The sequence below is a fragment of the Carettochelys insculpta genome, chromosome 11 (genome assembly GCF_033958435.1).
Source record: "Carettochelys insculpta isolate YL-2023 chromosome 11, ASM3395843v1, whole genome shotgun sequence".
NCBI lineage: Eukaryota > Metazoa > Chordata > Testudines > Carettochelyidae > Carettochelys > Carettochelys insculpta.
In genome coordinates this window covers 48,530,152-48,544,472 of record NC_134147.1, presented here as the reverse complement: position 1 = coordinate 48,544,472, position 14,321 = coordinate 48,530,152, and the positions used below count along the sequence as shown (strand labels likewise).

General features: G+C 47.3%; 2 protein-coding genes across 3 annotated transcripts in view; both read right to left on the bottom strand.

Moving 5' to 3' along the window:
- ACOX2 (acyl-CoA oxidase 2) overlaps positions 1 to 2,322 on the bottom strand; it is a 37,721-nt gene extending 35,399 nt beyond the window's left edge. Inside the window, exons 1-2 of one of the 2 annotated variants that reach the window (XM_075005300.1) lie at positions 1,895 to 2,322; positions 1,337 to 1,514 (exon numbers count right to left, since the gene is read on the bottom strand). In XM_075005300.1, the coding sequence (XP_074861401.1) occupies positions 1,337 to 1,496 (160 nt within the window). In that variant the 5' untranslated portion in view covers positions 1,497 to 1,514; positions 1,895 to 2,322. The remainder of the gene's footprint in view (positions 1 to 1,336; positions 1,515 to 1,894) is intronic. The other variant, XM_075005299.1, reaches the window with a different exon arrangement.
- Positions 2,323 to 6,806: 4,484 nt separating this feature from the next.
- Positions 6,807 to 14,321, bottom strand: part of FAM107A (family with sequence similarity 107 member A) — a 59,863-nt gene continuing 52,348 nt past the window's right edge. Inside the window, exon 4 of the mRNA XM_075005647.1 lies at positions 6,807 to 7,452. Within this exon, the coding sequence (XP_074861748.1) occupies positions 7,405 to 7,452 (48 nt within the window). The 3' untranslated portion in view covers positions 6,807 to 7,404. The remainder of the gene's footprint in view (positions 7,453 to 14,321) is intronic.

Genomic DNA, 14,321 nt, shown 5'->3' with positions numbered 1-14,321 from the left:
CTCACGGTCCCTTGGCTGCTGTGGCAGGGACAGGAGAACCTCTGCAGTCCCTTGAGCACCATGGCAAGGGTAGGGAGACCATGGAATTCTGAGCCGTGATGGGTACCTTGGGGCTCCCAGCCACCCTGCAGCTGCCCAATCTCTTCACATTTCATCATGGATATTTTTAGTAAAAAAAATACAGGAAGGGTCACAGGCTTTTTTTTTTTTTTTTATGATTTTTTTTTCCATGATTTTTTTTTCATTATTTTTTCTTGATTGTCCATGATCTGCCTGTGACTTCTAAAAATGCTGATGACAAAATCCCAGCCTTAATTATACATCTTGTCTAATTTATTGCACCCTAGGAAGCTACTCAGAGATTGGAGCAGGAAAGGGGGGGCAAAAAAGTAAATGAGCGTGGCTCCATGGGAATTAGACTGACTTATGTTAATTAGACTGACTTATGACTGACCCCAAGCTATTCTCCTTCTGAGAGCTCCTTATGTACAGTATTTCCTTTGCTTTAATTTTTTTTTATTGCTTGAGTTCAGGAGCAGGTTCTTTGCTGGCTTTCTGAGGTGCCACTACAGAGAAGCAGCAGACGTAACAGGGATATAGAAGTGCTTCTCTGATCCAGAAAGTAGGGACGTAAAATCCTGTTTAATTGGTTAACTGGTTAAACTCTACCAGAGAGGTAGCAGTGTTAGTCTGTACTCCAACAAAACAAAAAACCAGAAATGTAGCACTTTAAAGACTAACAACATAATTTACTTGGAGATGAACTTTTGTGGGACAGACCCACTTCATCAGATCAATCTCATTTCCAATATAGACTGACATTTATAAGTACAGAGGACCAAAAAAAAAATGGCAATAAAAACTGACAAATCAAATACATAGCACAGAAGGAGGGGGATGAGGGGGTAGGGGGATGTTAATTGTCCTGCCAGAGATAATTGCAAGAATCAAAGCAAGGGAAACTGTATGGTTAAACTCTATCTGATTAAATAAGTTGTAGGAGGGTGAGTGAGGAGCTGCACCTGCCCACCTGAGCTGGAGTGTGCACCCCCATTGCAGAAAAGAGGCTGCTCTGGTGGGGCTGGAGCACCCCCGATCATGGTGCCTTGGGGTGGGGGCTGCTCCAGCACACCTGACTCATCCCTACCCATGGCTGCAGGTGAGGGGTGCTCCAGTACAACACCCATCTGCAGCAGCCCACAACATTCTTGCAGGGCTAGAGGAACGCCCTGCCCGTGGCAGGCGGGTGTGGGGGGCTGCCCTAGCCTGTACCCATTACCTAGTCAACTTTTAACATCCCTACCAGAAAGCATCAAATCCTTTAAAGCACACTCACCCACTGTCCTCCGTGTGCTGGTGTTGTCAGCACCTCCATCCAATATGGCAGTGAGCTTTTCCACGTTAAAGGAGGCGGTCCGCCTTTCAGCTCTGAGATCGGGGTTCACATCCCCGCCAACAGAGCTCCCGAAATTCCCACGCCTGTTCCACTGGTCCATCTGAGACGGCCGGAAGCTCTGAGAACAGATGGCACGAATGAAAAATCTGGGGGCGCATCCCCCGTAGCAGCATTTTCACTGGCGACTTGCCAGTTTAGACTAGCGCTTCCCCGTGAACAGGACTGGGGGTTTTGCTGTTAAGGTGGTAATTTGTGCAACAGAACGAACTGTAAAACCACCAGGGGACTGGCTCCCACTGAGCAGAAACTAGCTCAGCCGCGCAAAATCCCGCGTGTGCAGGGCAGGCACCACCTTCTTCTCCCTACGAACTGCAACCGCCCGCTGCACTTTCCCCGCCACGGGCGCCCAGCACCCCAGGGGAGCTGCGGGCGGAGAGACCGCCCAGGCCGGTAACTCGTCACGGCAAGGGCGCACGGCCAGCCGGGACCGGGACTCACCGTGCGAAGGCTTCTGCGGCAAGAGGCTGCTGGGCCGGTTCACGGGAAAACTCCCCAGCCCGAGCGCCCTCCCGTCCCCTTCTCAGCGCTCCAGGCGGCGCGGCACCGCCTCCGCCGCGCGCAGCGTCCACACGCTCCGCCCGCCCCTCGGCGGGGGGCCGGCCCGGGAGACACGCCCCGAGGCAGCGTGCGGCCCTCACGTGACGTGACGTGACGTGAGCGCGGGGGTGGGGCGGATTCCCGCGCGGCCCCTCAGGCGACGGCCCTTCCCGGGCTAACCGTCCCCGGCCGCTCAGCACCGCCCGGCAGCAGGCGCAGCCCCAGTCCCAGTCCCGACCCCCGGCCCGGGTCCTCCCCGGACGCTGCCAGCGCCCCCCTTTCCCGGCGCGCGTGCAGCGCAGGCGGAGTCTCGACAGCCGCTGGGCCGCAGAACTTCATCCGAAGGCCTCGGGCGCGAGTTGCCTCCGCTCCAGCTCCCCACCACCCGCCCGGCGGTGGCTCGGCAGGGGGCAGGGGGCAGGCAGGGGGATGGGGTCGGCAGCCGCGTCGCGGAAGCAGGAGCGTAGGCTTCAGTCTGACGCGGATTCACCAGGCGCAGAGGGAGCCGCGCTGGTCCGGACACTGGCGGAACAAAGAGCGGCCAAGTAAAGACTAGGAAATGGCGCATTCGGTGGGACACGCCCACGTGGCCCCGTCCCGGGAAAGCTCGCCGAATACGCCATTTTGCTGGTCTTTAGAGCGCTACTTGGCCGCTCTTTGTTGTGCCAGATTCATCAGCGAGCCATTATTTAATGCAACAGGAGGCTGTCGGGGCAAAACGGAACAGCTGGCCCGAGGCTCTGCAAACAGGGCTGCCCCCGGGACTGGAAGCTCTGTCTGTCAACAAACGGGCCCTGGAGCGTCTACGCCGCTGTTTTGTTCAAAGAGCCCTGTCAAGAGAGGCCTTAGACCTGAATGGGGGGAGGTATGGTGCTGCTGGCAGATGTGCCTGGTTTTGTCAACACGCTGTTGGCAAAGCTCATTTTGTGTGTAGACGATCTGTGATCTTTGCTGACAAAAGCCCAGTTTTGCCAGGAAAAGCCGCTTGTGTAGACACGGCCTTTGCGTTGGGTGTCGTTAGAGCCTCTGCATGCCCCCAGAGGACCCCTGGAGCTGCTTTCAGGTGATTTAAGAGAATGGTATAATTAAATATGCACTTCACTATTCTGCTTGGCATTCCCACTCATGAGGCAAGAAACATCTTTGCTACGTGTGATTTTTCACATCCACATCATTCAGCAGCATTTATTTCTTGAAAAATTAAATTGCAGTCTAAAGGCCTCAGTAGGTTCAACGGCCTGCTTTGTGCAGGTAGGTTAGCTCTGGGCACAAAACCCCTTCTCTCCCACCACCCCAAAGTGTTGTCGTGAGTTCCCACTGTATTTTCTGAAAGCCTCTGGGGAACACCCTTGTAGAGATGATTTCATTGTGGTAGTTTAAAATCTATTCTGGAAAGGCTTTGTGAGGCTCACCATTGTCTGGCCGATAAGTCAGTCACCCAGAATGACAGCCAGCCGGTTTAAAAAGGCTGGCAGTGGGTTGATCCTGGCATTGGCATCAATGTCCAAACTGTATTTTGTCCCTGTCTTGTAGCACATGCACAGCAGAGTGTTTTGAAATCTGAGTAATGATCCCTGCCTCCTGAAACAAAACATTCTCAAGGGTCATTCACAATTAAAGCAGCCATGGCAGCACCACACCAGGAAAGTTATTCTCGCTACTGGTGAGGCTGTTTGAAATCAGCCCAAGTGGGATACAGTGCATTCTTCAGAACCACCACAAATGAAAGTCACGTTAGCTGTGTCTATACGTGCACGCTACTTCGAAGTAGCGGCACTAACTTCGAAATAGCGCCCATCGCGGCTACACGTGTCGGGCGCTATTTTGAAGTTAACTTCGACGTTAGGCAGCGAGACGTCGAAGTCACTAACCTCATGAGGGGATCGGAATAGCGCCTTACTTCGACGTTCAACGTCGAAGTAGGGACCGTGTAGATGATCCGCGTCCCGCAACGTCGAAATTGCCGGGTCCTCCATGGCGGCCATCAGCTGGGGGGTTGAGAGATGCTCTCTCTCCAGCCCCTGCGGGGCTCTATGGTCACCGTGGGCAGCAGCCCTTAGCCCAGGGCTTCTGGCTGCTGCTGTGGCAGCTGGGGATCCATGCTGCAGGCACAGGGTCTGCAACCAGTTGTCAGCTCTGTGTATCTTGTGTTGTTTAGTGCAACTGTGTCTGGGAGGGGCCCTTTAAGGGAGCGGCTTGCTGTTGAGTCCGCCCTGTGACCCTGTCTGCAGCTGTGCCTGGCACCCTTATTTCGATGTGTGCTACTTTGGCGTGTAGACGTTCCCTCGCAGCGCCTATTTCGATGTGGTGCCGCGCAACGTCGAAGTTGAACATCGACGTTGCCAGCCCTGGAGGACGTGTAGACGTTATTCATCGAAATAGCCTATTTCGATGTTGGCTTCACGTGTAGCCGTAGCCGTTGTGTTTTAAAAAAGAGGTTCTCAACCTTTTACTTTCTGAGGCTCCTCCCTCCAAGGTGGTGGAAACAGTTTCTGGTCTGCCTGTGCCACAGTCATTGGTTTCTTGCATCTAAAGGCCTGGATCAGTGTTAGGAGGTAGCAAGCAGAGAAATAGGGACCCCATGCCATGGTGGCTGCATTGCTCAGGCTCTAGTTCTAGATGACGTATCAGGGCCATAAGCTTAAGTCTCATGTTATGGGACTGTGACTTGCTTCTCTAGGCTCCAGCATGTCTAATGCTGGCCCTGGTTGGCAACCTCCTCAAACCTGCTTGCAGTCCCCCAGGGCCCTATGCTTCTGGTTGAGCACCACTGCTTTAAAATATGTGCCCTTTACTGTGATGTATGGTCCACTTCCTCGGACAGCTTTCACATTTATGTCTGCAGTGGCCCCAGGCAGCTTCCTTTTTAACGGGCATGAGCTGGTCTGCAAATGGGTGCCACACTCTTTTTTCCTAATCACCTCTAGACCAGAGACTTCTCATTACATGTATATGGCCATGTTGTGCACTAGATACATGAGTCACTACAACTTTGGTTAAATGGTTAGCAGCCATTTTCGTGTGAGGCTCAATAATGTCTAGTTCTCTTCTCAAAATCACTAGTGGCCCAGCTCACATCACTTCCTGCAGCTCTCGTTTGCTGGAACCGATGAACCACTGCTTCTGGGACCTGTGAGTGGCCGTGCTTGTGGGTGAGCTCAGATAAATAAAGCTTCTGGTGATTTACCAGTAATTAACAAACCACATCCAGGCCCTGGGCCAGAGGTTCCTCACCCCCATTCTAGTAGATCTGTGTAGACATACAGGAACTTAAATCTCCCTGTGATGTTCGCAGGTCTAGGATTGCCCCCAATATTGTTACCTGTTCTTTCCTATGGAAAAAATACTTATCGTTCCTTGCTTTTCCTTTCAATTTAACATTTCTGGTCATGACAACATAACTGATTCTGTGTCACCTCCAGTTTCTTGGGACTATTGTTAATAGCTTGATTAATATTCTCTACTAAAGGTGGGATGCATGAATAATAGAATGCTTTTTTTCCCCCCAGTGCTATCACAAATGGTAAGTGCTAAGAAGTCACGTTCCGTGAGTGTCCAGTGCGGAAACCATCTTGTATAAGAAGCCACTTCACATCCCTTACTTCTGCACGCACAGAGGAGCCTGTTCGTTCCTTGACCTGTTTGGGAATGGCAGGGAAGATGAGCTCTATGGAATGTGTTAGTGGACTGTTTGGAGTTAAGCCTCCAGCTCCCCGGTACCTGTTTCCTCTTTGCTGATAATGGTTTCTCTTGGAGAAGTGATTTACGATTCTCTAACTAATTGCCTCTGACAACTGGGCTTTGTTTGCGTAAGGGTATAAAATACTAGAGTTAGCTGCATCAAGCAGCCTTGCTGGGCCTGGTTTTACTCTTGTCCAGTTGGGCTCATCTGTTGCCTTATTGAATTCAATAAAGCTGAATGTTAGCCACCTAGACACAGAGAAGTCTTGTGCTTCAACACCAGTTACCAGTCAAAAGACTTAGGCAGTTGTACTATGAAACTGGAACTAGTGTTTTGAGGAAAAGTCACAGGTGATGGATTGCTGGGTAAGGTAATATAAACCCCACCTTCAGTCATTTCCACCCTTCTTTAACTTATAGAGGGCTTGAACCTGAGATGCTTTGACCCAAGTGATATATTTTTTCAGGCCACCCTTTCCATGTTACCAAACAATGCTTGTTTTACTCCCACCCTTACTTCAACAGAATCATTTCAGTTCTGTCTATATGGTCCTAATTAGAGTTTACTTTTTGTAATGCTTCAGGGTAAAAGACCCTACAACAGCCTCTTCTCCATAATCTTTTAATTTGTCCCTGCTCTCTATGATACCTTGGGGTATGGAGTTTGATGTGGAAACTGGTCATAAATTATAAGGTGATAAAAGGTATTACGTCTATATTACTGACTTCATTAGAGGAGACTGACAAACAAAATGGATAAAATTCAGAAATCAGAGCAGAATGTTCCATTCCTCATAGAAGTACTTGAAATCCAACCTTTACTTCTCCTCCACTTTCCCCCCAGATCATGCTGGCAGACTCCTACTCTTCTGTCCTGTCCCAAAAATGCACATTCTGTGATAACCTAATCACTCAAAAATGCTGCAGTCTCTTTTGAAGGCGCAGTTCCAGGTTTTCTTTTTGTTTTGTTTTTGTTTTACTAACATTTGAAATTAAATACTGTCAGAATATAATATTGACTGGTTATGACTCGTATGTCTAAATGTGTAATTACCTGTAAATAGTCCTATAAAACACAAATAATGAATGAAGAAATCATCTGCAGCTGTCCCATTTCTATCAGCGTGTGGAAAGCATGTGGTCTTTATACCATGACGTGCAGTCTCGTAAGGATGGGAGTCTCTAGCCCTGACTCTTAAGGGCTGCTTTTGCTGGTAAACCAGGAGTTAACTTTCTCAGACATGTAAAGATAATAGAAAATTGATGTCACTAACAAAATAACAATAAAACTCCTCATTAACCTCATTGAGAGTAAGATGGAGATGCTGATGGCTAGCAAGGAGACAGGTCACATCTACATGTGGATTTAAAAAGCCCCACAATACTTACTTGTTTTGTATATCACCTGTGAAAGTTAAACCTACTACATGCATTACTGGGCATTCATGGTTTTTTATAGATACAGTTAGAATGCAAGTGGCTGGGGATCTGGCAGGAGGGAATAGCTTGGTGTCTTTTTGTGTGTATTATTTGACTCAGTGAGTGATGTGTTTAGTTTTTATTTCATGCTTTTATTAATCAGAGTTAATACAGACAAGACAACTTCCACATAGGTTCTGCTACTTTGTCCTTCTACTTTTGGAAGAGTGATTACTCCATGTTCTTTGGGTTTCTTCTGACCACACGTGGGTGTTTCAGCAGTGAATCCATCCCCTCAGACCAGCTCGGCATCAATCAAAGAGATGAGTTGCAGGTGTAACAGGTGATGGTGAAGACTCCTGTAAGTTAATGAAATGAATAGAAACCTACATTTTTTTGAAGAGTCAGACCTTTACTTTGCACTTGACTAGTTGGATATTGGCTAGATAGTTAACCCAAGGAGAATGAAATTTATTCATTGTGGTAAGGCCGTATATCTGACCTCTCTGTAGGGGCTGCGTGTTGTAGATGACTAGTGGAACACAGACAGATAATTATGTTGGTGGAAGCAGTGAAATCCTGTGGTTTAGAAGAGGAGTCGAAGGAGAATCAAGAATTGAGTCTATTGACCCCTCATGTCAGGAGAGTGGCACTAGGGCTGAGCAAATAACAGATTTTTTTTTTATTTGACATCCAAACCAAAGAATTGGGGGGAAAATTGTTTTGAATCAAATTTACACAAACATTTTAAAGCTTTTCTTGCTGAAATTAAAACATGGGAAAATTATTTCATGTAGAATGGAATGTTTTGTTTACTGTCAGGCACCCTTTTCCCTTAATTTTTTTAACCATTTATAACACAATAACATTTTGAAACATAAAGTCAAAATGTTTCCTTTTGAAAATGGCAACACAGTACTTTTATACTCTTTAATAATTATGTTTTTACCAAAATTAGTTGCTTAATTCAACTTGAATTCAGTAAACCCAAAACAGCATGTTTTGGTAAATAAGCTATTTATCCAAAAAACTTCTCCAATGTCTAGATGTCATTGAAGTAGAGGTAGAACAGATACACAAGCTGATGAATGAAAATTATTGTTCTGTAACATTATACTTAGGAGGCTTGGAAAAATGCCATTTTTGCTTATAATTTTGACAGGCAATATTTTTATAGATGCATATATTCAGTCACACAAAATTATGGGTACTGAGTTTTTTTTGTCAGTTTAAATTTTCAGAGTTGATGGCAGTTATACAGGCACACAGTTATTTAATAACTCTAGACACTGATATTCAAAAAGCAAAAGTTGTATAACTATCAAAACACAAACTGTCAACATCAAATATCAAAATAAACCAAGTAAATATCCTCATATGAAACTCTAAATAAGGTCTCAAGAAACATTTTTTCTTATTTTGTTTGTCTGCAAATTTCTGTTGTCACTGGAGATATTTTTCATCAGCATGTGTGCATAGGGTGAAATCCCTATTTACTGACATTTGCCGATTAGAAAGCTAGCCCTTGCAAGCCTAATTACACTGCAGTAAGATCTTATAGCTGCTACCAGGCTGGGCTCAAGATTTCTAGGTGCCGAACAGGGATATAAATGTCTGTCCCCATCAGTGTTCTCTCTAATTTTTTTCCATCCATGGGCAGAATAAATTTTGTTATGTGCACCAAGGCATGTGCTAATATGCATCACCAATAGAAACTTGTGCAGCTAGTTGTGGGCTGCTAATCCGCTGGGCAGCAACTGAATTTCTCCTGGGCAGCTGCCCAAGTGCTCAACTTACTGGGACACTGGTGTCCAACCTGAGAGTATTTACCATCTTAAAGACCAGCTGTAGCAGGTGGATGAGACAAATATGGGGGATAGAGGAGAGATGGAAAAACAAATAAATATGGCCCACCAGCAAAAGTGATCCCAAGCAGTAATGGTGATAAGCCTCATGGCCTGGTGCTAGTGGGAGATTATAATTAATTATAATCACCCTTACAACCTGCTAATTTTTCCTGAGGTACACAGATGATGTTACTGCTGAACTGCCAACATTCCCTGTGCTGACTGGAAGGGTCCCACAGTAGTTATGGCAAATGTGATGGCAGTTTTTCAGGCTGACCACTTCCTGTGTGTGTGTGTCTGTCTCTCTCTCTCTCTGGTTAAAATCTCCCATGAGCACCAGTGTAGAAGATTTGCCCTCTGTTTTACAAGTGCTTCATTTCTCTGCCCTAGCTTGATGAGTCTATGGAACATGCCAGCTTTTAATTCTCCTGCTGCAGCAAAGACCTCTGTGAGCTGTGCTCCAGAGAGCGCACTTGGGCCAAAGCAATACAACAAGCCCAACTGCCTGCAAAAAAGCAAAGTACCTGTGCCATCATGGTGGGCTCAGATTGAGACTCTGTCATTGGGTGGAACGGAGTCTGAAAACATTGGGCAGGAAAGAGACAGTTAGTGATGTGGCCTTTCCCCACCCCTCCTTTGCAGCATTCCCACTATGGTAAACCCTCGATTTAATGGACCCCGATATAACGGACTTTGGAAATAATTGAGGCTGTCTGCTAGCCCCTGCCCCGCGCCTCACCCAAATAAATGCTGGAGACTTGCTGGAGCCCCCGTTGGGGATGAAGGAGCTGCCACAGTGGTTGGGGCCACCAGGGCCGGAGGGGCTGTGGTGGGGCACAGAAGCTCTCCCCTGCCAGCCCTGCGTGCATGGCTCACATTGGCACCCAGCTGCTGCTGCCTACAGTGCGGTGAGCTGCAGCCATGGTGTCGGAGGCTGCTGCCCACTGGCAGGCTGGGCGTGGCTACGTTCTTGCCTTTCCGTGGGCAGCTTGGAGCCAGGGGGTAGAGGAGCTGTAGTGCTGAGAGCTGCAGGAGGTGGAAGGAGCCAGGCCAGCATTCAGCTCCTCTCCTGGTAATTGGGAGAGGGAGATGGAGGAGTGGGGGAAGAACGGGACAGGAGAGGTGGGGCAGAGGACAGGAGCGAGCCAGGGTCTGGGAAGATCAATGCATCATCATACAGTACAACCGTACAGATATAATGGACTTTGAGCATTAATGGACACCCCTTCCCTGCATTAGTCCATTAAATCAAAGGTTTACTATGGTGTCTCCGTCCTGCCCCTCTCTCGGACCACAGGCATTCATCTTCCCAACCTTGTATTCATTCCTGTTACGTTTCTGATTTCTCACATCCCCTAACATCTTTGCCTTTCAGTTTTCCTCTCCCTCTTCCTCTCCCCTGCTGCAGCCCTGACTGCCCACAGTTACCGACTCTGGTTTTCATAAGATACATAAATCCAGGAAAGACAAAAAAGTTTTGGCATTAATGTGATGTGCCAGCTCTCACCCCATCCTTTTGCCTGTGTTACACCCCTTCCCCCACCCTTTGCCTGGTGTTTATCCTTTTATGTTGTAGGCTCACGGGGTGTGAGCTCTGTCTTTTTCTCTCAGTGTAGTACCTAGCACAATAAGACCTCCTGGCCTGACTGGGCTTCCTTGCAGCGATGCTGACAGCCATCATGTGTCTGGGGGCAAGGTGGGAGGGGGGGCCTGGATCCCTGCCCCAGAAGGGGTGGGGCCAAGCGTGGAGGGAGCAGGGCTTAGGGCAGTCAGCCCTGCCCTCCCTCCCCCGACTCTCCTTCAGAGCCCCCGTGCAGAGCGGTGACAGCACTCCGCAAAGTTTCAGTGGGGCCTGGGAGCAACGGCACACTTTGCCCCCACTCTCCCCATTGGCGGGGTGCCTTCTTGTATCACAAAATGAATACTTGTCACAGTTTGTGCCTAGTCGGTTGTCAGTTGCTTGACTGAAGAGGAATTGGTCATTTTTCAGTTGTATGTGTGATGCCCTGATGGCTTGGAAATGGGGGCCCAATAAGAATGCAAATAAATTCATTATTGTGGATGATCAGAACTGGGACTTCAATCTGTTTGAATATCAGCCTAGAAAACTGGCACTGAGGACTGTGCTGCAAACACCAGTCATTTGCCATGGTGCAAGACTGGTTGGATGAAAATTTACAGCCAGTGCTATATAGGTGATCAGAGCAGCTGACCATTATGGATGGTCCCTTTTGGCTTAACTCTGTGAAAATAACTGACAGTTAATAGAATTCCAAGGGGGTGGGGGGGGTGGGGGAGGGGGACTAATAGCTTTTATTGGACCAACTGTTGTGGGCAAGAGAGACGAGCTTCTGATCTGAAGAAGAGCTCTGTGTGAGGTGAAAGGTTGTCTCTCACCCACCTCATATCGCCAGTATCCCGGGACCAACAAATCTACAGCGTCACTTCACATAATAGTTAATAGTTCAGACTTGATAGAAGAAATGAAAAGAAAAAAAAAACTGTTTCAGTCTTTAAAATGTAGATCTAGGTATAGCTATCCAGATACCTGATATTTCCCAGAGTAGTGAAGGCGCTGTAACAAGCTCCTAAAGAGATAAAAATGCAAGAACTCTTCCTTGGGAAACAAAAAGAAAGACATATTTTTAGGTTGCTCTCATACAGTAGAGACACTCATACCTGGCAGCCCTGGGGCCGGGAGGTTGCTGGATATTCAAATATTCTGGATAATAGAAAGGTGTACCTAGCAATGCATAACACTAAAGAACAAGATTAGATACTAAGAAACAAACAGAAATGTATGCAGAGTACTTTATTTACCAACAACAGTAGTATTGTACATTGTAAACTTACGCTGTATTTGCTGTATTTATTTGTATTTACTTCCACTATACTGTACTTATGGAAAATGTAACTAACATTTACTTGCGGTTAAAATGCCAGTTATCTGAAAGTTCCAGATAATGGAACGCCAGGTGTGAAAGAGTTACTGTACCTTTGTCAACCTGGGTGACACTGGGCAAACAAACAAGAATCTGGCCGACTTTGCATTACTTTGGTTGCTTTCCTCTCAAAACATTTTTTTCCAAAGGACAGTTGCCAGATCAGTTGCCATTCCTAACAAACTAGTCATGAGAGATCCCTTTACCACAACAGAAAAAACACTGTGCTTTAGCTTGTTAGGGAATATTGAATCCCATTTGGAGCATGGCTCAGTAGAGACCATTGGAGTAGAGAAGAACATGATTCACAGGGGGCGAAGCTCAGGGAGGTCATTGAAGGACTTGAACACTGCTATTGCTTTGTAAGCTTAAGTAGGCCTCAAGTTTTGCCTACATCTTTGTGGAGGCCTTCTGCACAAGGGTACATTCATCACTGCAGATTATCCAATGCCCCTAGGTGATGCAAGGAGAGAGGTAACTAGTGGCTTCCTCCAAGGGGTCTGTACTGGTACCAATCCTACTCAACCTATTTATAAATGATCTGGAGAAGTGGGTAAATAGTGAGGTGGCAAAATTTGTTGATACTGAACTGTTCAAAATAGTTAAAGTAGGGTGACCATATTTCCCTATGTGAAATACAGGACACCTGGTAAAATTGCTTGGAGTTACGTGAGTTCAGTGGCAATCCATCAGAACTATACAGTACAAACATTCAAAATAACATTGACCGAGCTCCCATTGAAAAGGTGTACTGCATTATTATAACAAAAATAGGTAAACATTTAAAATATAGATCTACAATTAAGTGGTTATTGCTTTACAGAAGTTCCTGCCTCGTCCTCATCTTTCTGTCCTCCAGACTGTGGGCTGGTAGTGTGAGGTCTGGCAGGAGAGAGACAGAGACAGGTGCGGGAGCCAGAGCAGGGGGCTGGGGGTACATGGGGGAGGGCTGTGGTATGTGAGTGAGCTGCTGGAAATCAGGGCAGGGTGTGTGTGTGTGTGCGGGAGTTCGGGAGTCAGGGATAGGGAGCAGGAGTCAAGACAAGAGGAGCCCTGGGGCTGGGCTCTGGAACAGTGTAAGCCATGTTATATTTTTGCAGCAATATAAAAAGGGAATTAAACCTCCTAGGCCAGTCTCTCTTCCCCCACCCGCACCCCCATTTAATTTCACTGCAGTTGGTGGATTTACAAGAGAGAAATTATATCCCTAGTTTCAGAGTGAAACAATGTATTATTCTGTACCTGATACCTTTCAATACCGCACTGTATTCGATACAGCACAGCGTACCTTCTAATATCTATACATGCTGTGCCAAGCCCATTGCCAAACCTTCCAACCTGCCCCCAGTCCATATACAACACACCTACATTCTAATACCCCACTCTGTACACAGGATTTTCAGAGTTTGTAACGTATAAGCCCCCATGAGAGGTCCAGCACTGCAAGGCTTGGAAATCCTCACCCCTGGCTCGATGCTGCTTTTCGCAGTCTCCCACTGAAATCTCCCATTATGGCTTTCTTTCTCCCAAACAGTGACTTGACCTCCCATCTAACTGCTGGTCTCAGCTGTCCCTCTCCACCCCAGAGGTGCCCATGCCTAGGCCATATGGTACCTGTTTGTTTCCGAGTTGCTGCCTGTGGGCCACCCCTTCCTCTCCCATCAGCATTCCTGGCCTAGCGAGCTCTCCCATTCCCCAGGGCAGGGCCAGAGTAAAATAAGAGCTACAGCCTAACAGTTCAAATACTCTTTCCCAAGCAAATGCTAGAACTTGATGGAAATCACTTATCTGGAAAAACAACTCTAATTGAAAAGTCAAAGAAACAGAATTTATGGTAAGATTCTTTCAGCTTTTAATTTACCATGCACCAATTAGTTAAGTAACAGGGTATTTTTAAAAAAAACATTATTGATCAGTTTCCAATAGCTACAAAATGCCAAAAGAATTATGTTGTAAAAAGAATTTTTTTCCTTTCTAAGCCATTAACACCTGTGCAAAGTGGAGTGGCCAAACTTCCTACCCCCCAAATCTATTTTTCTCACCACTTCACCTTTTCCCACCTGTGCTCAAGAAGTGGGGCTGTGGCTCTGGCCTTTGAGGGAAAGCACAGACAGAAAGAATGGAGCAGCGAATTAGTCTTCCCAAAGGGGGGAGGTCCACCTGCCACAACTCCCCGAGCAATTTAAAAGGGTTTGGGGCTCCCAGACCCTTTTAAATTGCCTTGGGACCTGAGCACTTGTCCCCTTTACTCCCCATATGTTAGTGGGCCAGGCTGAGCCCCCTCCCACACTTCTAATTGCTGGGCCCCAGCCTGAAGCCCCCTGCTGCTGCACCCCAAAGCCTTCATCCCAGGCTGTCCCTCAGAGCAGGCACTCCTAACTGGAGCACCCTCAGCCATCTCACACCCCAGCCTTCTGGCCCAGCCTAGAGCAAACCCTC